The sequence below is a fragment of the Alligator mississippiensis genome, chromosome 15 (assembly GCF_030867095.1).
Source record: "Alligator mississippiensis isolate rAllMis1 chromosome 15, rAllMis1, whole genome shotgun sequence".
Classification (NCBI taxonomy): domain Eukaryota; kingdom Metazoa; phylum Chordata; order Crocodylia; family Alligatoridae; genus Alligator; species Alligator mississippiensis.
Genome location: NC_081838.1, coordinates 23,932,805 through 23,954,872, shown reverse-complemented (window position 1 = coordinate 23,954,872; position 22,068 = coordinate 23,932,805). Strand labels below are relative to the sequence as shown.

Below are 22,068 nucleotides of genomic sequence, written 5' to 3'. Positions count from 1 at the left end.
CCCTGGCACGGTCGCGTGGCAGCAGCGTAACCCAGTGCCCATGGACGCGGACGCGGACGGCGCTGACGCGGGAGGCTCCGGGCAGCCCTGTGGCCTCAGTCTCAGCCCAGACCTTGAAGCTGGGCAGCCATGGGGTCTGGCGCTGGCAAGGTTGAGTCAGGATGTAGGTGCAGGCACCCGGCACCTCCAGGTGGCGCCCGTCAAAGGTTATGATGCGCAGGTCCCCCCAGGCCTGGCACACGCGCCACACTGCAGAGAGGGGGCTCAGCAATGGTCACAGTCGGGACCTGTTACACCCAGCCCGGCCCCCCAGAGCTGGGCACACTCACGTAAGGGGTAGCAACTGTACTCGCCGTCCTGGAACCGACAGTCCTCAAAGGTGAAGCAGGGTCCAATTCGACATGTCACATTCCCAGGGCCATGGCACGTGCAGGTCACAACGCAATCATCAAGCCACACGGCCCCGACCTGGCACAGGGGGAACACACATGAACATGGGCCTCCCAGAGCTGGGTGGAGCCAGGTCTGTTACACCCAGCCCAGGCCCCCAGAGCTGGGCGCATCTGGCCCTATTACACCCAGCCCGGCCCCCGAGAGCTGGGTAAATCTGGCTCTTTTACACCCAGCCCAGCCCAGCCCAGCCCCCCACAGCTGGCTGCATCCTGGCCTGTTACAACCAGCTGTGACACACCCCAGAGCTGGGCACATGTGGGCCCCATTGCTCACCGGGCGGTAGATGCCGTTGAAGTCCAGGCAGCCGCAGGTCGATGCCGGGACACACTCGGTGATGCTAAGGACCAGACCGGCCTGGCACACGCAGCCCTCGGCACACCACCCAGCGGGGCAGGGGGGTGCTGGGAGGGTGGCAGGGCAGGAGGGGGTGCAGATGGGGCTACACACACTGTAGGAGCTGTTGGCCGGGCAGGAGAGAGCTGGGGGAGAGGGGCAGAAAAAGGGAAGAGGGTGAGTGTCTGGATGCCTGGGTTCTCTGGCAGCAGGGTGGGGGCCAGAGTAGGGGGCTGGAAGATTGGATGCCTGGGTCCTGCACTCACGGCAGAGGTCAGGGCGGCGCCACTCCCCCACATGGACACCAGTGGCATGGCAGGCAGCTGTGTAGGCACTCAGGGAGGCACAGAGGGCATCGCGCTTTCCTCAGAGGGTGCAGAAATCCAGCTTGCAGCCCCAGAAAAAAGGCTCAGGAGACACCTGGGCCTGGCATGGCCTGGGGGGGTGGGGGAGGTCAGCTCAGGCAGTGCCCTTCATTCCCAACCCCCAGCCCCACAGCCCTGCCAGTGCCCATCACTCCTGACCCAGACCCCCTGTCCCCCTGGTGCCCCTTACTCCCAACCAGCAGCCCCTGCCCCCACACCCCTGCTGGTGCCCCTCACTCCCGACCTGCACCCCCCTGCCTCCCCAACCCTCCCAACCTGCAGCCCCTCACCCGAAGGCCCCATCAGGGTCCAGCAGCTGGCCACAGTTCTCAGGTTTTTTCCCTGCATGACCGACCTCGATGCTGCAGTCACCGAGGGCAATGGACCCAGGATGGCACCTGCGGAGGGGGGGGGGACACAGACGGACACGACACTGCAAAGGGACTTCCCAGGTCTCCCAATACCCCGCAGTAAACATCCCAGGTCACCCTATAACTTCTTTGTAGCCCGAAAATAAATTCTCGGTATCCCCAGTGCCTCCCAGTACCCTCCCCAATAACAGGCCAGCTCCCCCAGTACCCACCCCAAGTTCTCCCAATAACCTCCCAGAAGCCCCCCAGTTCAATGTAGCTGTCCCCTGACGGTGTATGGGACATATGGGACACGCACTTGGTGTTGGGGTCATCTGGGACCCTCCAGCTGGCCCCCAGGTCCTCATCGTTGGTTGTGGTGGTCCCATCTGGGCGGCGCCGATCGTTCCCAGGGTCCCCATCGGCGTCACCGCACAGACCACAGAGCTGTCCAGCCAGTGCCCTGATGGGGGCAGAGAAGGAAGGCTGTGGGTCAGGAGTGAGGGGCACCAGCAGGGCTGCGGGGTACAGGGGCTGCGAGTTGGTAGTGAGGGGTACTGTCAGGGCTGAGGGGGCAGGGGCTGTGGGTCAGGAGTGAGGGGCACCAGGGGTCTCACCGGGGGGGCCAGATGTCCAGGCCACCGGCCCCATCCCAGCTGACCCGCAGCCCGTCGGCCGTGAGCAGCAGGACGCGGTGGCCACTGGGCACGATCCAGGTGTCGGGTGCAACATGGAACGGGGGCGTCACCCACGAGCCATTCACCTGCCAACAGCCAGTGCCAGTAGCTCCCAGTGCCTTCCAGGTGGGGCCTAGTAACCCCACATCCCTCCCCAGTATTTCCCAGTCCCCCCCCAACCCCCCTGCATCTCCCAATATCTCCCTTCCTAGCATCTCCCCAATGCCCCCAGTATCCCCCCAGTGTCTCCTAGAGTCTCCCCAATGCCCCCAGTATTTCCCAGTGCCTGCTACTGTCTCCCCAGTGCCCTCGTTTTTCCCAGTGCCCCCCAGTATTTCCCAGTCCCCTCCAGTGCCTCCTAGCATCTCCCCAGTGTATCTTCCAGTGCCTCCCAGTATCTCTCCAGTGCCCCACAGTATTTCCTAGTCCCCTTCAATGCCTGTTAGTGTCTCCCCAGTGCCTGCCAGTATCTCCAAGTGCTTCCCAGTGTCCCCCCCCAGTACCTCCCAATCCCCTTCAGTATCTCCCAGTTCCCTCCAGGGCCTCCTACTGGCTGCCCAATGCCTCCCAGTCTCTCCCCAGTGCCCTCACCAGCACGTGCAGGCCCCAGCGCAGGCTGATGATGGCCCTGGGCAGCTCCACTCCAGCCGCGTGCAGCCGAGTCACTCCAGCCACAGTGTCCTTGTTCTCACCCAGCACCCGGAACCATGGCCCTGCCCCATGGATGTACAGGCATAGGCTCAGGGGCCATGGCCAAGCCACCTCCCACCCCCCAGGATCAGGCCCCCCAGGACCAGGGCCCTCCCAGCATTGTGGACCAAAACAATGCCCCCCCCCCGATTGGGATTCCCTAGGATCAGGACCCCCAAGATTGCCCCCCCCAAATCAGGACTCCATCAGGATCAGGACCTCCATAATCAGGACCCCAGGATTGGGGCTCCCCAGGATCAGAGCCCCCCAGTATCAGGCCCCTCCAAGATCAGGACTCCTCCGGAATCAGGAGCCCCCAGGATCGTGGGTCCCAAGGATTGAGGTCTCCCCCAACCCAGGATTGAGACACCCAGAATTGGGACCCCTAGAATCGGGACTGCTGGGATCAGGACTCCCCCAAGATTAGGACCCCCAAGATGGGGACTTCCCCAGGATCAGGACCCCCAGGACTGGTGGCCCCCCAGGATTAGGGCCACACCAGGCACAGGCTGTTGGGGCTGGGCCAGGACGTAGTGGCAGGTTTCCCAGAAGCTCATGTCAGCACCGTCACAGGTGCGAATGTGCTGCCCGCCCCACACCACGCAGGGGCCTCCCCCGGAACCTAGGGGGAGAAGCAGGGCATTATGGGAGCCGGCTGCGACCTCTGCCCCCAGTTCTGATCTCCGACCCCACCACGGCAGAACCCCGACCTCTGATCCACTCCACCGACTCAACCTCTGACACGCTCCGCCCCAGCCCCGACCTCTGGCCCAAGGCATTCTGGGATGGAGGGGGAGGCCTACCAGGATCCACAGGGACGGTTGCCGTGGTGCTGGAGGTCGTGGGGTTCACCCCGGGCCCTGAGGGGCGAGGTGACACAGACACACATAAAACCTTTGTACGAGGACTCAGCTCCTCGCACGGAGGCTCATGGGAGGGACAGGGCGGGACAGCTCCAAGGAGACCGGGCCCGGACACCTGAGTACTACACCGGGGGCGGGGCGGGGGCGGGCGCCCAATCCTGGCTCTCACCTGTTGGGGTCTCAGCACCAGGGATCAGATCTGCCCTGCAGAGAAGAGGGTCAGAGGTCAGGGCTGGGTTGGGACCCCTGATCCATGGGGGATGGGGCAGGTCCTGAGGGCTCGCTGGATCCCAGTAAAGGGCATCTCTCAGCACCCCGGACCCCTGGGTCCCTCCCCCGCCGGCTCCCCCCTGCTCTCGGCCCCCCCCAAGACCCCAGGTGTTCGGAGCTCACCAGGCCGCGGCTCCCAGGACCAGCAGAAGGCAGAGGCAGGCACGGGTGCCCATGGTGGACGCATGGACAGACAGACGGCGTCTGGTCCAGGGCAAAGGCACCGCCCCCCCGGCCACATGGTGGGGACCTTGTACTCCCCCACCCCCTCCCACAGCCACACCCGGACACCTGGGTTCCCTGCCAGGTGGTGGCAGGGCGAACTGCGGCAGGGGTGCTCTGGGAACCTGGATGCCTGGGCTCCTCCCCAACCCTTGACCCCTGAGTCACAGACCTGCCACTCCCCACCCATAGCGCAGAAAGAACCCACGTGTCCCGGCTCCCAGCACCCCCCCAACCATTGCACCCCACGCCTCCCAGAGAACCAAGTGTCCAGGCTCCCAGGCGACACTGGAGGACCCCCCCAACTACATCCCAGGCATCATAGAGACCCCACTTTCTCAGGCTAGGGTGTCACTCCCTGGATCCACCATAGACTCCCCCTCCCCAGACAGACCCCCTCCCTTGGCTCATGGGTGCGGGGAGGGAGGTGGTCTCCCAACCACAGAGACCTCTCTCAGCCTAGAGCACCTCCCCTCACCATAGAGACTGTGACACTAACCATAAAGTCCTCCCAAGCCTAGAGCGCCCAGTCCATGGAGGACCAAGACACCATAGTCAGTCACCCTGTCTAGAGTGCTGTCCACTCACCATAGAGTCCATCACCCCAGCCCTTCAAAGCCTAGAGTGCCGTCCCTTCACCACAGAGACTAAGGCCTCCACTGCCTAGAGTGCCCTACCTGTACCCTTAGAGACCTCTCCCAGCCTAGAGCACCTTCCCCTCACCATACAGGCTATAAGCATAGAGATCCTCTGCCCTAAAGTGCTCTCCCCTCCCCATAGAGGCCACTCCCTGGCCTAGAGTGCCCAGCTTGACCATACAATCTGTCTCCTCCTCCCCCAATCTCCAAGCCTAGAGCACCCTCCTCTTACCATAGTCAACCAACACGGCTCCCAAAGAGGAGCATCACCATAGACATCTCCCCTGCCTCGAGTGTCCTCCATAGAGTTGTACTATGGAGCCGCTGCTCCCCCCGCCAGTAGACTGGCCTCCCCTCACCATAGAGTTCTCCTCTGTGTGGAAGACCTCTCCCAACTTACAGTGCCCTCCCCTAACCATAGAGTCCTGCCCTGGTGGCCTCCCAGCCTTCCTCAAGTGACCATAGAGGCCTAGAGGGCCCCCCGCCATTCCTCCCTGAGACCATAGAGTCCTGCCCGCCTCCCCCCACTTAGTCCTAGAGCATCTGGCCCCACGGGTGACGTGTAGCAGGTGGTTCATCTGCAGGCGATCCACAATCCCTGCTGGCTGCTGCCGGCTACAGGAGCTCCCCCACTTAATGCCACCGCGTTCCCGCCACCACCGCCACGCCCCCCCGGCCACTGGGGGCACGAGTCATTCGTGCCTGGCCCAGAACCAGAGGGTTCTGCCACCCTCCAAGCCCCAGGATCGGGCCCCCCCAGCATCACACAGGGACAGAGGGACGGAGAAACAGGGCCTCAGCCCCCTTTATTGACTCCAGAGAACCCAGTTGCCTGGGGAGCCCAATCCTGAAAAAGGCCTAATTCTGAGTGGAGGGGCCCAAATCTGGGTGGCCCCGATCCTGGAAATGCCCGATCCTAAGCGGCTCTGATCCAGGAGGGGCCCAATCCCGGGCGGAGGGGCCTGATCCCAGGTGGGCCCCAAGCTGGAGCCCCTCAGAAGCCACTGCCCATGTCCCAGAGGTTGCCAGCCAGGGCGTTGGCAGCTGCCTGCAGGGTCCAGGTCAGCAGGGCCAGGCGGCGCCGCAGCTCCCTGTCGCTGTCTCCGTCACGGTCCATGGGGGCTGCGGGAGTGCCGGCAGGGGGCAACCGGGCCAGGGCAGCCACCAGGGCGGGCAGCGTGTGGGGGCCACGGCCATACAGCACGTGGCGGAAGGGGGTCTCCGTGGGGGCCACATAGGGGGACAGGAAGGAGAATTCCACCTGGGGGGGTGGGGAGGTGTTAGGACCCCTGGGGGGGCAGGGGGCTGCGGGTTGGGAGGGAGGGGCACTGGAGATGGTGGGGGGTCCTCACCCTCATAATGCGCAGGTTGAAGCCACGCGTGAGCCGCTCATTGCCCTCGTCAGAGCCCAGGATGTCCCGGCGCAGCTGCTCACCAGCACGGGCCAGGTCCCCCCGGGCCGAGTACAACCAGCCCAGTGTCAGCCCCCGCGCCTGGTGGGGGTCAGTGCTGCTCCGAGGCCCTCACTTGCGACCCACAGCCCCCAGTGCCCCTCACTGCCGACCCACAGCCCCTTCTCCCCCAGCCCTGCTGGTGCCCCTCACTGCCGACCTGCAGCCCCCCGCCCCATACCTGCAGCTGGGCCTCATGACGCCCGAGCGGTGCCAGGTGCTGCAGCAGGACATCCCCATAGCAGCTGTAGTCAAGGGGCAGGATGCGGTCATGGCTGAGGCGGATGAGGAGATGCCCCACGACCTCGGCCACAGCCTCGGCCACAGCAGGCAGCCGTCCGCCCAGTGCTGCTTCCAGCCGGGCATAGGTGTCGGCCCGAGTGCTTAGGAAGGGGTAGGGGCGGGCATCCTGCAAGAGGTGCAGGTTGGGAGTGAGAGGCACTGGCAGGGCAAGGGGCTGCGGGTTGGGAGTGAGGGGCACTTGGGGGGTGGTCCTGACCTCGACGAAGGAGAACTCCACAGCTGGGACCCCCCCAAAGGCTGTGAAGGCATAGGCGCTGCTCTCCATGGGCAGAGGCCGGATCCTGGCACCAGGGGAGGGGGGGAGGTCAGAAGTCACCTTGGGTGAGGGCTGGGGGAGTCAAGGGTCAGGGGTCACATACACCTCACTGTCCCAGTGCCGCCCAGAAGCCGTGACCTGCTCATAGATACTCTGGCTGCTGCGGCTGGGGCTGTCGACCTGGGGAGGGGAGAAGAGCAAGGGGGTGACCTTTGCTCTCTGCCCCTGCCCCACTATCAGAGAGCCCAGGCATCCGGGCTCCCAACTCCCCCACGCTCACCCCCCAGCCCACTCCCTTCCCAGGGAACCCAAGTGTCCAGGCTCTCCTGCTCACCTGCTTGATGATGCTCTCAATGAGGCTGACCAGGAGAGGGCTGGTTCTGGCAATGAACTTGTCATCTCCTGGGGGGTTGTGGGGGGTCAGAGCTGGGCCCCTCCCAGAGAATCCAGACATCTGGGATCCCCAGCACCCATCTCCAGAGAACCCAGGTGCTGGCCCCCCCCTCACCCAGCACTGCGTTGTCCAGGCTGATGTAGGCGACGGCTTTGAGATGCAGGACGCTGAAATACCCCTGTGGGGCAGGAGGGTGACGGGGCAGGAGGGCAACAGTTTGGGGGGGGGGGGTGTCCAGTGGCCCCTGCCCTTGACCCGTGTGTTTGTGGGGGGGGGGGCGTCCGGGCTCCCCCCGCCCCCAGCCCCAGGGAGCCCAGAGGCGTCTTGGGATCCCAGGCATCTGGGCATACCTCCAGCCACTCCGTGGAGCCAACGCTGCCAAAGTCTCCGGCATCCCAGCTCACAAAAAGCAGGCTGCGGCGGAGCTGGAAGCCTGGGGGGCGGGAGGAGGAGCAGGATCAGGACCCTGCCCCATCCTCCGGGGAACCCAGGCATCTAGGCCCCCAGCCCCCAGGGAACCCAGGCATCCGTGCGTACCGTGGCGGACCATGGCAGCCAGGGCCTGGGTGAGCTCCAGCAGCACCGCAGTTCCAACCCCAGCCCGGGCAGCCCCGGGGCCTAGGGAGTCCCGCTGAGCTCCCACGATGACATAGTGGTCTGCGGGCATGGGGTGGGGTCAGGGGTGGGGCTTCCCAGAGGCCCCGCTCCTTCAGTGCTCCAGGGCCTGCCTCTTGACTGCAAACCCCACCCCCTAAAGCATAGACCCCGCCCCAAGGGACTTAAGCCCTGCCCCACATGCCCCAAGGACCCTTTGGAGTAGACCATGCCCCCTTTCCCATTCAAGCCCCGCCCATGTTGCCCCCAAATCCCACCACCTCCAGCCCCAAGCCCCGCCCACCGGGCTCCAGGCGCCCCTGCAGGCAGCCGAAGACATTGCTGATAAGGGTCGTGACCTTCACATTGTGGACATCCAGACGCACTCGGACGCCTGGGTCCCCCAGGCCAAGGTGGTAGGGCACAGCCGGCAGGCGTCCCCACCACCCCCGGGGGGCCTCAGGGCCTGTCAGTGTCCTGCGGGAGGGAGAGGGGGGCATGGGACCCAAGCATCTGGGACCCCTGGAGCTAGAAGGAACCCAGGTGACTGGGCTCCCCAGACAGGAGAGGACCCAGGTGTCCGGGCCCCCAAGAGAGGAGAGGACCCGGGCGTCCAGGCAGTACCGGAGCAAGCGGGCAGCAGTGGCAGCACTGATGGGCTGGGCCGGGATTCGGGGCAGCCCCGAGGACCGGAGCGGGGGGAACTGGGTCTGGTTGAAGGATGGGAACCCGGGGCTGTAAGGGTCCCCGGAGCCGAGGTGCACCTGGGGAGGGGCAGGAGTGAGAACCCAGGTGTCCGGGCTCAGCCCCTGCCCCCTCCCATGAGAGAACCCAGCCATCTGGGCTCACGTGGCCATAGACGGCGGTGTCCGGGGGCAGCCCCAGGTTGGGGGGATCCTGGGGGATGTCCGCTGGGTCAGGGTAGATCAGCACCCCCCGTGCCCCAACTGCCTCCGCATTGGCCACCTGTGGGGGGGGAGAACCCAGGAGTCCAAGATGGCCCCGTGACTCCACCCCCCCCCCCAGTCCCCCTTGCCCTTCCAGACAACCTAGGCATCTGGGTGCACCTTCTCGGCGAAGCTGATCTCCCCCACGCGCACGAGGACGAGGTGCCCATAGAGATCAGCCCCCGCTGTCCTCAGTGCCGCCAGGTCCTCGGGCCGCCCATAGTGGGCATAGACCAGCCTCCCCTGGAGGCACAGAGGGAGTCAGGGGGCAGCTGGGACCCCCTGGGGCTGGGGACAGGGGCAGGAAGTGTTGCTAGGGCTGTTGCCACAACATTGCTAGGGACACGAGATGCTACTAGGCCAATTGCCATGGTATTGCTAGGGGCAGGAACAGTTGCTAGGCCCATTGCCATAGCATTGCTAGGGGCAGGAGGATCTGCTAAGTCTGTTGCCATGTTGTCACTAGGGGCAGGAGGCTCTACCAGGCCCCATTGTCATGGCATTGCTAGGGCCAGGGAATGTTGCTAAGCCAGTAACCATGGCGTTGCTGGGGGCAGGAGGTGCTTCTAGAGCCATTGCTAGAGCATAGCTAATGGCTAGAGGCAGGGGGCATTGCCAGTGTGATTGGTAGGGTGTTGCTAGGGCCTAGAGGCAATTACCGTGCCATTGCCAGGTGCACTGTAGGGGCAGTAGGCCTCAGGGTCCTCCAGGGGGAGCTGCTCCAGGATGCCCCCCCATGGGTCCAAGCGCAGCAGCATGTTGGGATGAAGCCTAGCAGAGGGGGTGGGGCTAGTGCAAGGAAGCCCTGCCCCCAGACCCTGTCCCTTCCCCCCCTCCCCACTTCCAGCCCCTTCCTCCCCCAGGGCCCACCCTTCCCTCCCAGGCCCTGCCCCCTGGTCCCCCTAAGCCCCGCCCCTGCCCAGGGCCCGCCCACCTGTGAGGGCGTGGCAGCCCCACGTAGTGGCTGTCGGTCCAAGCCCGGTCCAGCCCACAGGCCCCGAGCTCGGCCAGGACCCACTGAGCCAGTGCCTGTGCCTGGGCCGAGCCGGGGGGGTGGGGGCCCTCGCTGGCTCTCCTGGGGGGCAGAGGTGAGAACCCAAGTGTCCGCCCCCCACCCCAGACCCATAGAGAACCCAGGCATCCAGGCCTCCCCCCATGGAAAACCCAGGCGCCAGAGCACCCCACCATGAAGAACCCAGGCATCCACCCCCTGTAGAGAACCCAGGCATCCGGGAGGTGCTCACCTGACACGGGCATTGAGGCGCTGGGGGCTCAGCTCACGCTGCAGCAGGCCCCGTAGGTCAGCCCAGTAGAGGGGGGGTTCCCCTGGAGGGCTCAGCACCACCCCCTCCTCATTGCCTCCAGCTGCCAGCAGCTCGGTCTGGGGCCCGCTGCAGCCCTGGGGTGCCCCCCGCCGCCCCATTGCCCCCAGCACACAGCCTGGGGGGCAGGGCAGCTGCATCAGGGGGCCAGGGGAGTAAAAGTGGGGATCCTAGGGCAACAGGAGGGGACTGGGGGGCAAATATGGGGGCCCTGGGGCAAGGGGAAGGGCCTTAGGGTATAAACCTGGGGGTCCTGGGGCAGGTAGAGGGGGGCTGGGGCAATACTGAGGGTCTGGGGGGGGAACAAGGGAGGCCAGGGGAGTAAATCCAGGATCCCTGGGGCAGGTAGAGGGGGCTGGGGCAATACAGAAGGTCTGGGAGGGGCAAATCTGGGGTCCTGGGGGCAAATGGGAGGGGTAGGGTCAATACAGAGCATCTGGGGGAGCAGAAGGAGGGTCTGGGGTGCAAATCTGGGGCCCTGGGGGCAAATGGGAGGGGCTGGGGCAATAGAGAGGGTCTGGAGGGCAGGGTGTGTGTGTGTGGGGGCAAATCCAGGGTCCCTGGGGCAGGTGGGGGGCTGGGGCAATAGAGAGAGTCGGAGGCAAGAGGAAGGCCTGGGCGGGGGGCAAATCTGAGGTCCTCAGGGCACATGGAGGGGATGAGGGAATAGAGAGGGTCGAGGGGGGACAGAAGGGTGGTGACTGGGGCAGGCGGGGGTGTGGCTACACCAGTGGGAGGAGCTCCATGGGAGGGCAGGGCCAGTAGGCCAGGGGGCGTGGTCAACCAGGGAACAGGGGTTTCTGGCTGGGTGTGCTGGGGTAGGAGGCAGGGGACGGGGCTAGGAGCCAAGGGGGCAGGATTATAAGGGAAGGGGCAGGGCTTACCCAGCACGAAGAACAGCAGTGCCCCCAGCAGGCCACAGGCGATGGCAGTGGCTCGGCCCCGGGCCCCCCTGGGCCCCCCCGGCCTCTCCAGAGGGATCAAAACCTGCACGGAGCCGCCCCCAACCTCACGGCAGTACTGGGCCCCGGGGGGCGTGCGCCCGGCCTGGGGGGTGTGGGAGTGAGGGGCACTGCTGGGCTGGGGGGGCAGGGGGCTGCGGGTCAGGAGTGAGGGGCAATGGGGGTCCCCCCCCCCCACTTACTGCTCTGTGCAGCAGCAACCTCACGGCGCTCATAGCAGCTCTGGCCTGTGGGGACCCCCCCAGACCCTGAGCAAAGCAGCACCCCCACGGCAAAAGGCAAGGAGCTGCAGGTCGAGAGTGAGAGGCACCACTAGCACTGTGCCCCCGCCGCCCCCCCACATACTGCCAGGAGGTCCTAGTTCCTTTTGCCAATCGGAGGCCTGGAGGAAGTTCCAGGGCCCAGCAGTGACCTTTGACCCTTAAATTGCTCCTTCCCATGCCCAGTGCCCCTCACTCACAACCCGCAGCTGCTGCCCCACCCCAGCCCTGCCGGTGCCCCTCGCTTCCAACCTGCAGCCCTCTGTCCCCCCGGGTGCCCTTCACTGCCGACCTGCAGCCCCTGCCCCCCAGTCACTCACAGTCTGTGCCTTGTCCTCTGTGGCTCCCCCTTGATTGACAGCTGAAAGCCCTCCCTCCCAGCCCCACGTGACCCCAGATTCCCCCCCCCTCCCCCCCCCACACACACACAGAGCTGGGCCCCTGTTATATGCTGCTAGGCCCCACCCTAGAAGTGACTGCATGTTGGGGGGTAGAGGGAAGCTCTGCTGGGTAAGGGTTCAGTGGGGCTGAAAAGGGGGAATGGACAGGACAAAGGCCTGTGCCCTTGCTGAGAAGGCAAACATGGTGTGGGGTGGAGGAGTCCCCCTGAGACTCCAGGTGTCCAAGCCCCCAGCCCCCTCCCCTATAGAGACCCCAGGCATCTGGGCTCTGACCCCAAACCTGTTTGGCAGCCGCTGGGTTCACTGTGACCTCAGCTGTTTGCTTTCAGATGGCGGGTCCTGTGGGTCAGGAGTGAGGGGAACCAGACAAGCTGGGGGGCTGCGGATCTGGAGTGAGGGGCACCCGCCAGGCCAGAGGGCTGTGGGTCAGGAGTGAGGGGCACCAGGATTGGGTCTGGGCTGTTTATTGTCACAGATAAATATGGGGGGTTTTTACACATTAAGTTAATACCAAACATGGAGTCTCTGTGCCTCCCCGCAAGGGAACCTAGGAGTCCGGGGGGCACGGAATCCAGGCATGGGAAGGAGCAGTGTGATTGACAGCTGTCAATCATCCATCAGTCACTCTGCCAGCAGTCCTTGCATGCTGGGCGCTGACAGCATCCTTCACCGCAGGCTCTGGGCTTGATTGACAGGCGTCCATCACGAGTTGCTCCCTCTATCCCAGGCAGCTGTCAATCACTGGCTCCAAGGGGTAGGATTCTGCTGGGCGGGGCCTCACGTAGGTCCGCCCCCCCGGCAGGCATCGGCCAGCAAGAGTGAGACTTTGCCCCGCAGGAAGTTGGACTGAGCCCCCAGGAGGCGGAGCACAGAGCGGGCAGGGCTGCCTGGGGGCGGGGCCAGGGGTGGGGGCTGCAGGAGGGGGCAGAGTCAGCAGTGCCCCTGACTCCTGACCCACAGCCCACTGCCCCTCCAGCCCTGCCAGTGCCCCTCACTCCCAACGCGCAGCCCCCCTCAGCCCTGCTACCCCTCACTCCCAACCCGCAGCCCCTGCCCCCCAGCCCTGCCAGTGTCCCTCGCTCCTGACTCACAGCCCCTCACCTTGGCCTCATGGTTGCGCAGGATCTGGCCCACGCCGCGCACCACGTTGTGCATCCGCTCCAGCGTCACCCGTGTCCCCGGCTCAGTCACCAGCTCCCGGGCACGGCAGAGGGCAGTAACCAGGAGGGTATGACCCCCCCACACCTCCTGCACCCGCGCTGGCCACTGCCAGGGGTGGGGGCAGTGATCAGACCAGGCCCGGACCACCCCCCCCCAGCCCTGCTGATGCCCCTCACTCCTGACCCACAGCCATTGCCCCCTCAACCCTGCCGATGCCCCTCACTCCTGACCCGCAGCTCCTGCCCCATCAGCCCAGCCGGAGCCCCTCACTCCCGTCCCACAGCTCCTGCCCCCCCATCCTCTCCCTCCTGACCCCCAGCTCCATTAGCAACTCACACTCATTTGCTGCCACTCATTAAAGTTCACTTTTGTTTCAGGCAGCATCAGGATGTCCGGCAGGTCGCACGCAGCTCCGCAGGCAGCCTGGGGGGGCGGGGCAGAGAGAGGTGAGATGCAGCCAGCTCTGGGGCATATCACGGCTGAATGTAACAGGACCCGGATGCACCCAGCTCTGGTGGGGCCGAGCTGGGTAGAACAGGGCCTGGATGTGCCTAGCTCTGAGGGGAGAGGGGGGCACCTACTGCTGCCTTCTCTGCATCCTGGGTTTCGCGGATGAACATCTCCAGCACACGGGGGTCGCACATGGGCCGGGGGGCGCCTGCCTGAACTGGCCCCGGCATCAGCAGCAGCATCGACAGCAGAGTCCAGAGCCCTGGGGGGAGACGGGGAGGTGAGAACCCAGGGGTCTCAGCTCCCCCAGCCCCCCACTCCCAAAGAACCCCGGCATCTGGGTCCCCCTGTGGTCACCCCCAGCCCCACTCCCTTCTCAGACAACCCAGGTGTCCGGGGATCCCGGCTGCCGTCCTGCTCAAACCCACCAGCCCCTACTCCCATCCCAGAGCCTGGAGAGAACCCAGGCGTCCGGGCTCCCGGCTCTCACCCCCACCCCTCCCCATTCATTCATCCACCTAAGTCTTCCGGGGCTGGTCCGGACGCCTGGCTTCTCTGGCAGGGGGAGTGGGGAGGGCGGGAGCCCGGATGCTGGGGTTGTCCCCCCGGTCTGGCCTGGAGCCTGGGGTGGGTTGTGATGGAGGCCCGGACACCTGGGTTCTCCCTGTGCTCTGTGAAAGGGGTCTGGAGGGGGGCAAGGGTCACATCCCAGACACCTGGGTCCTCTCCCTGCCTTGGCCCACCTGGGCCACACCCCCCCCGCCCACCTCAGCCCCCTGCCCCCACCTCCTGCCACACAACTCAGGCGTCCGGCCTGCAGGACCCAGGGGTCTGGGGCCTGCCCCAGGGTATGGGGGAAAATGGGGGTGGGGGAGCTCAGACTTACCCAATCTCCCCATATCCAGCTCCGCATCCCCCATCAGGGCCCCATGGCCTCGGGGGGGGGCGGTCATCAGGATTCCCTGTAATTGAGGGGGGGCTGTGAGTCAGGAGTGAGGGGCACCAGAGAAGGAAGGGGGCTGTGGGTCGGGAGTGAGGGACACTGGGCTGCAGGTTGGGAGTGAGGGGCACCAGAGAACGAAGGGGGCTGTGGGTCAGGAGTGAGGGGCACCAGAAAACGAAGGGGGCTGCGGGTCAGGAGTGAGGGGCACTGGGACCCCGGGCTGTGAGTGGCTGGCGCCGGCTGGGGTTAATGGTTGACGGGCTGGAATGCGCGGGGACGGGGCCGGACAGGGCCGGACGCGGCAGCTTCCCCCGCACCGGCGCCGTCGAGGGAAGAGGCTGTCAGGACCTGCACGTCGGCCCTGGCCCCTGGCCACAGCAGGTGGGGGCCACGGGAGGCCGCAGGGCTGGCATGCACGCACGCACGGGACCCAGGCGTCCAGGAGGCGTCCAGGACACACGCATACACACAGGGGGGACCCAGGCATCCGGGACAGGCACATACACACACAGGGGAGGCATGTAGCTGGGATTCACATGCTCACAGACATGCACAGAACCCAGGCATCCGAGAGACACACACAGGGGACCCAAGCATCCAGGATCAGGATGCATATGAATGGATACACGTACACACATGTACGCACAAATCTGGCGTCTGGGCCCCACTGAGAACCCAGGTGCTGGTGCCCCCCCACTCCCAACCGGTAGCTCCCTGCCTCCAGCCCTGCCAATGCCCCTCACTCTGAACCCATGTGAGGACCCGTAGAGAACCCAGGTGCCCGGGACACACACACACACACACAGAGGGAAGCCAGGCATCCAGGATGTGTGCACACACATGTGTACACACAACCCAGGCATCCAGGACACACACAGAACCAAGGTGTGCTGGACACGTACACACACGTGAGCAAAATCTAGGTGTCTGGGACACATGGGCAGACTCAGCCCTGCGCGGTGTGGGGGGGTCTTGGGATGGGCTCGCAGGCACCCCGACAGGCAGGGGGCCGGGCCAGAGACAGCCCCGCAGAGGACCCAGGTGTCCTGGCTCCACCACCCCGGGTTCTCCCTGCGTGCGTCGGGCTGGGGGGAGCCCCGACGCCGGGGATGTCTGCCCGCCGCTGGAGGCTACGTGCTCCCGGGCAGACGCTGGCAGGTGCCGCCTTCAACCTCTGCCCCCGGGGCAGGACAACGGCTTTCCCGGCACCGCGCGGGGGCAGAGCTGGCAGAGGGCTGCGGGCGGGAGCGCCGGGCACCGCGGGGCGGGGGGCTACAGGCGGCCGGACACGTCCGCACCGGCGGCTCCGTCTGTCCGACGCCAGCGGCGGCCCCGGGCGGGGTCGGGCCACGTGCGGGGGAGCCCGCAGGCGTCTGGGCTTCCGCTCCCACACCCCCGGGAACCCAGGCGTCCGCGGGCTGCCCCCCGGGTCCCCTCACCCGGGCGCTACGTGCCGCCCGCCCCGGCGCCGCCGCATCGATCCGCAAACAGCCCCGCGGCGCCGGCCAAGGGCGAGGGGGTGAGCCCGGCCCCCGGCCCCCGGCGGGGCCGCACACCTGGGTTGTCGGCGCGGGGCTGGACAGCTGGGGGGGGCACCTGGGTCCTGGGGGGGGAGGCAGACAAATGGGTCATTAGGCAGGGATAGGGGTCTGGACAACTGAGTCCTTGGGGGGAGGGGGGACAGACAGACAACTGATTGCTTAGGGCATCTGGGTCCTTGGGGGGGAAATGGGGGTCCAGACACCTGTGCAAGCCCCCCACAGACAGGCAGACAGCCACATTGACTCCTCTCTTTATTGCCCCCAGCCCTGCTTCTCTGCAGCCCAAGCTGGGGGGGGGTCTCCAAGGGGGGGCAGCCCAAGCCTGGGTTCTCTGCAGATGAGGTGCTCCTTGCTGGGGCCTGCGCTGGAGGCTAGCAGGGACCCCTGTATGGTGTGGGGGGGGGAAGGGCCCAACTGGGGGGGCTGGTACCGCCTAGTCCAGGGGCAGCAGAGGTCCACTTGTCTCTAGGGATCTCCAGCAAGTCCAGGGGAGGCCATATGGGGGGTCCCCCCCATCTCCAGGGGTCTTCAGCAGCTCTCAGTCTGGGGGGGCCGTTCGAGGCCTTTCCAGGGGGGGTTCTCCAACCAGGTCCCTGTCTCAAAGGAGCTCAGGCAGGGGGACCCCCATCAGGGTCCAGTTTTGGAGGGAGGCTCCCAGAGGATCCAAATCTTGGGGTGCAGGATCAGGCCCAGTCTGGGTGGGTCCCCCATCTCCAACCAGGTCCACTCCTGGGGGGCCCCTCCCTCCCCCCGCAGCTGAGGCAGGGGGGTCTCCATGAAGGCCCAGGTTTTTTTGGGAGGGGATCTCCAGAGGCTCCAGTTCTCAGAGTGCACCATCATGCCCAGCCAGAGTGGGGGTCCCCACCTGTAGGAGGGGGTCTCCAGGTCCAGTTGGAGGGGGGCTCCAGGTCCAACTGAGGCAGGGGGTATCCACTGGGATCCAGCTGGGGGGGGGGTCTCTGCAGGTCACTGGGTGCAGGATTAGGCCCAGTCTAGGCAAGGTGTGCCCCATCTTTGTGCAGCCCAGGCCAGGGGTCTCCATCGGGGTGGGGCTGTGAGGGGGTGGTCTCCGCAGGTCTTGGGGCACAGGATCCAGCAGGGTCACTGGGTCTGGCGCCGGGCAACACGGATATGAATGGCAGAATTGTGGCGGGCGCAGGGGGCAGGTGCGGGGCCATCGGGGTCACCAGGGGGGGGCTGGGAGCCAGGAGCCAGGCGCACAGTGGAGGTGGCGGGGTGCAGGCGCAGCCCCCCCCCTGCACCTGCCTCCAGCTGCAGCGCGATGTTGATGGCACGGGGGATGGCAAGGCCCAGGCCGTGGATGCGCAGCTCAGCCAGGCCTGGTCCCCCCCCATCCCCTCCCGCGGTCCCCCCCAGCAGGCGGCGGCACCGGCCCAGCTGAGCCCCAAAGTCCGTCTGCATGTTCACGTACACGTCGGCGCCAGAGCGTGGCGGGTGCGGGGGTGGGCGGCGGCGGGGGGGCACAGTGGCAGCAGTGGCAGGGAGTAGCGGCAGCGGTGGGGGAGGCTCTGACATGGTGCTGGGGATGAAGGGGAGAGCAGGGTGAGATCAACCCTCCACTGAACTCCGATTCCCCCCCACGGAAGTCCTGTGTCCCATCCTGTCTCCCACGTCCCCCCAAAGCCCCCAGACTGCCCCCCACATTCCTATCACCTCTGAACCCCCATGCTCCCCAGTGACCTTTGACAATTCTCCCCTCCATGGTCCCACTAACCCCCCAGTAATCCGTGACTCCACACAGACTCCCCAGGGACCCTCATCAATGCCGCCATGCCTCCACATTGACCCCCAACACCCACCTGAGGGCGCCCAGTGACCCTTGACCTCACACTTACTCCCAAAAACCCCACAGTGAGCCCCAACCGCTGCAGCTCCCCTGCATGACCCCTGATCCCTCCAGTGACCTCTGACCCCACGTTGACCCCCAGGGAACCCCTGCTCCCCGAGACAACCCTCCTGGATCTATGACCCTCTCTCTAGTGACATCTGACCCTCCAGGGCCCGTAACCCTCCACCCCCAACTGCTCACTTGTGACCTTTTACCCCCGCTGGACCATCAGGGACCTTCTGACCTCCTTCCTGGTGACCCCGCTCCCCCAGCCGTCTTCCTGGTCACCCCCCTGCTGCCCCTGCGGCCACGTGCTCCTCCGTCCTGTCCTGCGCTCACCTCGTCAGCGCGGCTCCAGCCCAGGCCGGAACCAGCCGCTTCCGCTTCCTTTAGCCCCGCCCCCGGTCAGCCCCATCCCAGTGCACACGCACATGGAGCGCCCCACCCCTCCTCTTAGTGCGCACGCGCAGAGAGCTGCCTTCGCTTTTACCGCGCACGCGCACGGAGCGCCCCAGGGCTGCGAGCCTCCCCAGCTTTCACTGTAGCTACGCGGTAGTCAAGCATGAAGGGCAGGGCCGTAGGCAACGGGGCGGGGCTTAGGAAGTCCGGCCTAAGTTCCCTTGTTAAGGGGAGGGGCAGCCTCCACTTGGCCTCTCCCCCTTGCTGCCAGACCACGCCCCTTCCCCAACTTCTAAGCCCACCAATGCTGTGCCGTCCCTCCTTTGACTCCAACCCTAAGCTCCTCCCGAAGATCTTAACTCCGCCCCTCCCTCGGCCTCTGCCCCAAGCCCCGCCCCTTCCCAGTGTACACGTGACTGCACAACCAAACTAGCTTTATTGGGGGCGGGCATGTACAAGGGGCAGGGCTTATTCACAACGAAGGGTGGGGCTAATTACAGAAATCCAGTCCACAGAGGAAAGGTGGAGGGAGGCACCGGCCCGGCCCCACCCCTTTTCCTTTTCTGGCCCTACCCCTTTTCCCAGGAGGGGGCGGGGCCTGGTTTGGCACCATCCGTCCAAGACCCAGGAGTCCGGGGCAAGTCCGCAGTCCGTGGGGGCCACAAAGAACCCAGGAGTCCAGCAAGTCAGGCCCCCCCTTAGCATGGGGGGGCAGCACCCCAGCACTGAAGGACCCAGGTGTCCAGGGGTGCTCTGAGTCCGGGGTAGGGGGATCCATCCCCCTCCTGCACCCTTAATAGCCCCCCCATTATTGGGGGGAGGAGCTTTCCTGGAGGGGGTGCCAGGAAGAGCCACCATTGGCTGTAAACATCTTGTCACTCTCAGTAGAAGGAGGGGAGGGGGCAGGACAGGGGATCCCCCCCAAGCCACCCCATAATACTATCCCCCCCCCCAAGCAAGTGGGAGGTAGAGATAAAAGCCCCCCCCCTCCCCCTGGGGGAAACTGAGGCAGGGAAAGGCGGGCAGGGGGCAGTGTCTCTCCCCCCAGGGACCCCAGGTGTCTGGGTGCCCCCCCCACACACACACACACTGGGAATTTTCCACCAATTTCCCATTTAAGGCATTTTCCCTTTTTTAGCCACTTTTCAACCCTCCAAGCCCCCCATGGGGGGACAGGGGCAATTACAAAGGAGGGGAGCAGTTCCCTGGCGGGGGGAGGGGGAGATAGGGGAGATAGGAGAGAAAGAACCCAGGCGCCCAGGTGCAGGGGGGTCAGGAAAGCAGTGTTGCTGCCCCCTACATTCATATGCCCCCCCTCCCTGGAGGCATCTGTGGCTCTGGGCAATATCTATTAACTGGCCCCCCCAGATGGCTGCCTGCCCCAGCTGGAGGGGTTGCCCATGGGGCACGGGGGGGGGGGGAGGGGGGGGGGGGGGGGGGGGGGTCCGTGGCGCATGCAGGGGAGATATGTCCTGCCCCGCAGAAGGGCCAATACTGACTGCTGGGAGGGGGCAGGGCCTAACCCTTGCCCCACCCTAGAACACAGTAACCATGGAAATGTCACAGTATGATGGTGGGGAACCCAGCTGTCCCCAGGGAATGGGGGGGGGAGGTGCTTATTGCCCCCCCAAATGGACTGGGGTATTACCTCACAGGCCATACACCCAGGCTCTTGGCTTCACCCCCAGGAGGGATGGGAAGGTGCAAAATAAGAAAGGGATGGGGCTTCTAGGCAGACAAGGGGTGGGGCCTAGCAGCAAGGGGGCTGGGTCTGAAAGGGGTGAGGTTTAGAAGGGGCAGGGCCTAGAGGCATGGGGGAAAGCTTTAGGGGATCAAGAGTCCCTGTTGGGGTCACTGGGACTGCATTTTCACAGCCCTCAAAAAGGGGCCAAAACTCCCCCTTTGGAGACAAAAGGGGGGAGGTGGGGGGGAGTATGACACTCTTCCCCATACCCTGTCAGGGGGCTGTAAACACAAAAGGAGGATCCCGGGATCCCCAAAAACCCGGGGTTTGAGACCAAAAAAAAGTCCCAAAAACATGGGTTTCTACCCCAGAAACACGTCCCTCCCTCACCAAAACCCCAGTTCCTGGGGGAGTGACATGGGGTAAAGGAGTTACTGGGAGTGCTGGAGAAGCAGAAGACCCTACTGAGTGTCCCTCGGGTGGGGGGGAGGGACCTTGGCAGAGCTTGGAAACTCCAGGGACTCCAGGCTCGGGGGGGGGCCACGAAGGTGGCGACAGGCAAAGGCCAGTCGAGTGAGGGTTAGGAGATCCCACCCCGGACTCCTGGGTTCCCTGTGAAGGGCGAGGAAGCTGGAGCTTCGCGGAGAACCCAGGCGCCCTTCAGGACGACCAGGAACAGAAGGGAATTGCTTGAGTAGAGCCTGGAAGACCCAGAGAAGCCAGGTGTCCAAGCAGGAGACAACCTCCATGGATGAGAAATGGGTGGTGATGCAGTTGAGTAGAGCCTGAACCCAGGCATCTGGGCCAGAAGGGAGCAGAGACGGGTGAAGGTCCCAGGCATCTGGGCTGGGAGATAACCTCTGTGGATGAAGAACCACCATAAGCTGGTTGAACATAGCCTGGAGGACCCAGGCACCTGGGCTGGGAGGAGCAGAGACTTGGAAAGAAAGCAGGCATCTGGGTGGGAGATAACCTCCATGGATGAGAAACAGGGTTGACTCACTCGAGTAGAGTCTGAAGAACCCAGGAGTCGAGTGGGAGATGACATCTGTGGATGAAAAACGGGGGCGAGTTGCTTGAGTAGAGCCCGGAGCACCCAGAGAACCAGATGTCCAGGTGGGAGAGGACCTCCATGGATGAGGAATGGAGATAAACCCAGTTGAGTAGAGCCTGAAGAACCCAGGTGTTCCAGGCAGGAAATGATCTCCACGTGATGAAGAACAGGAGTGAGTCTAGCTTCAGTAGAGCTTGGATGACCCAGAGAACCTGAGTCCGGGTGGGAGAGGACCTGGGTGGATGAAGAACCAGTCGTGAGTTGATTGAGCAGAAGCCCGAAGAACCCAGGCGTTCCGGAGCGGTGAGGAACAGGGATGACACAGTTGAGTAGAGCTGGAGGGACCCCAGCGTCCACGCGGGTCAGCACCCCTTGCCAGAAGAGGGCGGAGTCTCCCGGGAAGCAAGTGGGGCCCACAAGTCTGTAGAGATTTTTTTTCTTTTTTTGTGCAATTTTTTTTAACCAAAATGTTCTTTTTTCACCCCCCAAAAATGGCCTCTGATGAATAATAATAATAATAAAAAAAACAAAACGCAAAGAGGGCAAAGCCAGATCCACGGAGCTATGTACACACGCCCGTCACCATGGAAATCCAACTGGCCCCCACCCCCAGCCAAAAAAAAAAGTCATTTTTTTTAAGTTGCATTTCTTCAAGTTTTGTCTTTTTCCGGCTTTTTCTTTTGTTGCTTTTTTTCTTCTTTTTTAATATATTTTTTCCTAAATTCTCCCTTTTCACCCCAAAAAATTCCCCCTGCATGAAAAAATAAGTTTTAATAGTTTCCCCCCTTTTTTTTTTACTGTTTTTTTTTTTAAAAAAAATCAGGTTTTCTTCCTCCAAAACCCCCCCAAAAAAAGGTTTTGCCCTTAAATGATTTTTTTGGTTTTTTTCTTTTTTCATAAAAAAATAGGTCTTTCTTTCTCTTTCCAAACCCCCCAAAAAAGGGTTATTTTTCCCCATTTCCTGTGATTTTTATAGGCTTTTCTGTTTCTTAAAAAAACAAGTTTTTCCTCCAAAAACCACCCAAAAAGGGTTTTTAGTCCATTTTCTCACCAACCCCCCCAAAAAAGGGGTTTCCCCATTTTTCCCACCAAAAGTTTTTTCCACTTTTCTTTTCAACCCCCCCAAAAAAGTATTATTCCACCAACCCCCCTAAAAGGGTTTTTGCCTTTTTCCACGAAAAAGCCTCAAAAACTTTTTTTTGGCCCATTTTTCCACCAAAACTTTTTTTCACACTA

General features: G+C 63.9%; 4 protein-coding genes across 17 annotated transcripts; all 4 read right to left on the bottom strand.

The window, feature by feature from the left end:
* Positions 1-1,131: 1,131 nt before the first annotated feature.
* LOC106737532 (zonadhesin) lies at positions 1,132-4,110 on the bottom strand. The gene is made up of 8 exons (XM_019477951.2): positions 3,901-4,110; positions 3,672-3,728; positions 3,368-3,490; positions 2,770-2,891; positions 2,119-2,264; positions 1,821-1,964; positions 1,442-1,549; positions 1,132-1,222 (listed from the first exon to the last, which is right to left on the bottom strand). Exons 3-8 carry the CDS (start codon positions 3,423-3,425, stop codon positions 1,153-1,155), a joined length of 648 nt encoding a protein of 215 aa, XP_019333496.2. The 5' UTR covers positions 3,426-3,490; positions 3,672-3,728; positions 3,901-4,110; the 3' UTR covers positions 1,132-1,152.
* Positions 4,111-5,640: 1,530 nt separating this feature from the next.
* Positions 5,641-11,725, bottom strand: TFR2 (transferrin receptor 2). 13 transcript variants are annotated; one of them, XM_019477941.1, is made up of 19 exons: positions 11,671-11,725; positions 11,273-11,317; positions 11,013-11,175; positions 10,051-10,246; positions 9,741-9,881; positions 9,466-9,577; positions 8,927-9,049; positions 8,709-8,825; positions 8,484-8,623; positions 8,164-8,336; positions 7,803-7,922; positions 7,616-7,698; positions 7,380-7,443; positions 7,206-7,273; positions 6,975-7,051; positions 6,812-6,896; positions 6,494-6,721; positions 6,214-6,354; positions 5,641-6,122 (listed from the first exon to the last, which is right to left on the bottom strand). In XM_019477941.1, exons 2-19 carry the CDS (start codon positions 11,303-11,305, stop codon positions 5,856-5,858), a joined length of 2,331 nt encoding a protein of 776 aa, XP_019333486.1. In that variant the 5' UTR covers positions 11,306-11,317; positions 11,671-11,725; the 3' UTR covers positions 5,641-5,855. The 13 variants fall into 13 exon arrangements, with proteins under 13 accessions (XP_019333486.1, XP_019333487.1, XP_019333488.1 ...); XM_019477942.2 differs by having other exon boundaries at positions 11,273-11,376; positions 11,671-11,699; XM_019477943.1 differs by lacking the exon at positions 11,671-11,725 and adding an exon at positions 11,603-11,660.
* Positions 11,726-12,199: 474 nt separating this feature from the next.
* EPO (erythropoietin) lies at positions 12,200-16,946 on the bottom strand. 2 transcript variants are annotated; one of them, XM_019477928.2, is made up of 6 exons: positions 14,249-16,946; positions 13,881-14,046; positions 13,494-13,624; positions 13,249-13,335; positions 12,853-13,017; positions 12,200-12,663 (listed from the first exon to the last, which is right to left on the bottom strand). In XM_019477928.2, the coding sequence occupies exons 1-6, from the start codon at positions 14,273-14,275 to the stop codon at positions 12,529-12,531; spliced, it is 711 nt and encodes a 236-aa protein (XP_019333473.1). In that variant the 5' UTR covers positions 14,276-16,946; the 3' UTR covers positions 12,200-12,528. The 2 variants fall into 2 exon arrangements, with proteins under 2 accessions (XP_019333473.1, XP_019333475.1); XM_019477930.2 differs by lacking the exon at positions 13,881-14,046.
* Position 16,947: 1 nt separating this feature from the next.
* POP7 (POP7 homolog, ribonuclease P/MRP subunit) lies at positions 16,948-17,382 on the bottom strand. The gene has a single exon (XM_006262913.4). The coding sequence runs from the start codon at positions 17,380-17,382 to the stop codon at positions 16,948-16,950; it is 435 nt and encodes a 144-aa protein (XP_006262975.1).
* Between the last annotated feature and the right edge of the window lie 4,686 nt (positions 17,383-22,068).

Bases quoted from the DNA above. Each gene is read 5' to 3' on its own strand.
- POP7 (XM_006262913.4), bottom strand. From the start codon at position 17,382: ATGTCAGAGCCTCCCCCACCGCTGCCGCTACTCCCTGCCACTGCTGCC.
- EPO (XM_019477928.2), bottom strand. From the start codon at position 14,275: ATGCGGAGCTGGATATGGGGAGATTGG. The intron at 14,047-14,248 runs GTAAGTCTGAGC...GCCCCCCTCCAG, and splicing joins GCTGGATATGGGGAGATTGG to ACCCCTTTCACAGAGCACAG. The intron at 12,664-12,852 runs GTGAGGGGCTGT...CCCCTCCTGCAG, and splicing joins TGCGCAACCATGAGGCCAAG to CCCCCACCCCTGGCCCCGCC.
- TFR2 (XM_019477936.2), bottom strand. From the start codon at position 11,530: ATGGGAAGGAGCAATTTAAGGGTCAAAGGTCACTGCTGGGCCCTGGAA. The intron at 11,176-11,272 runs GTAAGTGGGGGG...CACACCCCCCAG, and splicing joins GGTTGCTGCTGCACAGAGCA to GCCGGGCGCACGCCCCCCGG. The intron at 6,123-6,213 runs GTGAGGACCCCC...CCACCCCCCCAG, and splicing joins TCAACCTGCGCATTATGAGG to GTGGAATTCTCCTTCCTGTC.
- LOC106737532 (XM_019477951.2), bottom strand. From the start codon at position 3,425: ATGAGCTTCTGGGAAACCTGCCACTACGTCCTGGCCCAGCCCCAACAG. The intron at 1,965-2,118 runs GTGAGACCCCTG...TGCCCCCATCAG, and splicing joins CTGGACATCTGGCCCCCCCG to GGCACTGGCTGGACAGCTCT. The intron at 1,223-1,441 runs GTGAGGGGCTGC...CCACCCCCCCAG, and splicing joins GACCCTGATGGGGCCTTCGG to GCCATGCCAGGCCCAGGTGT.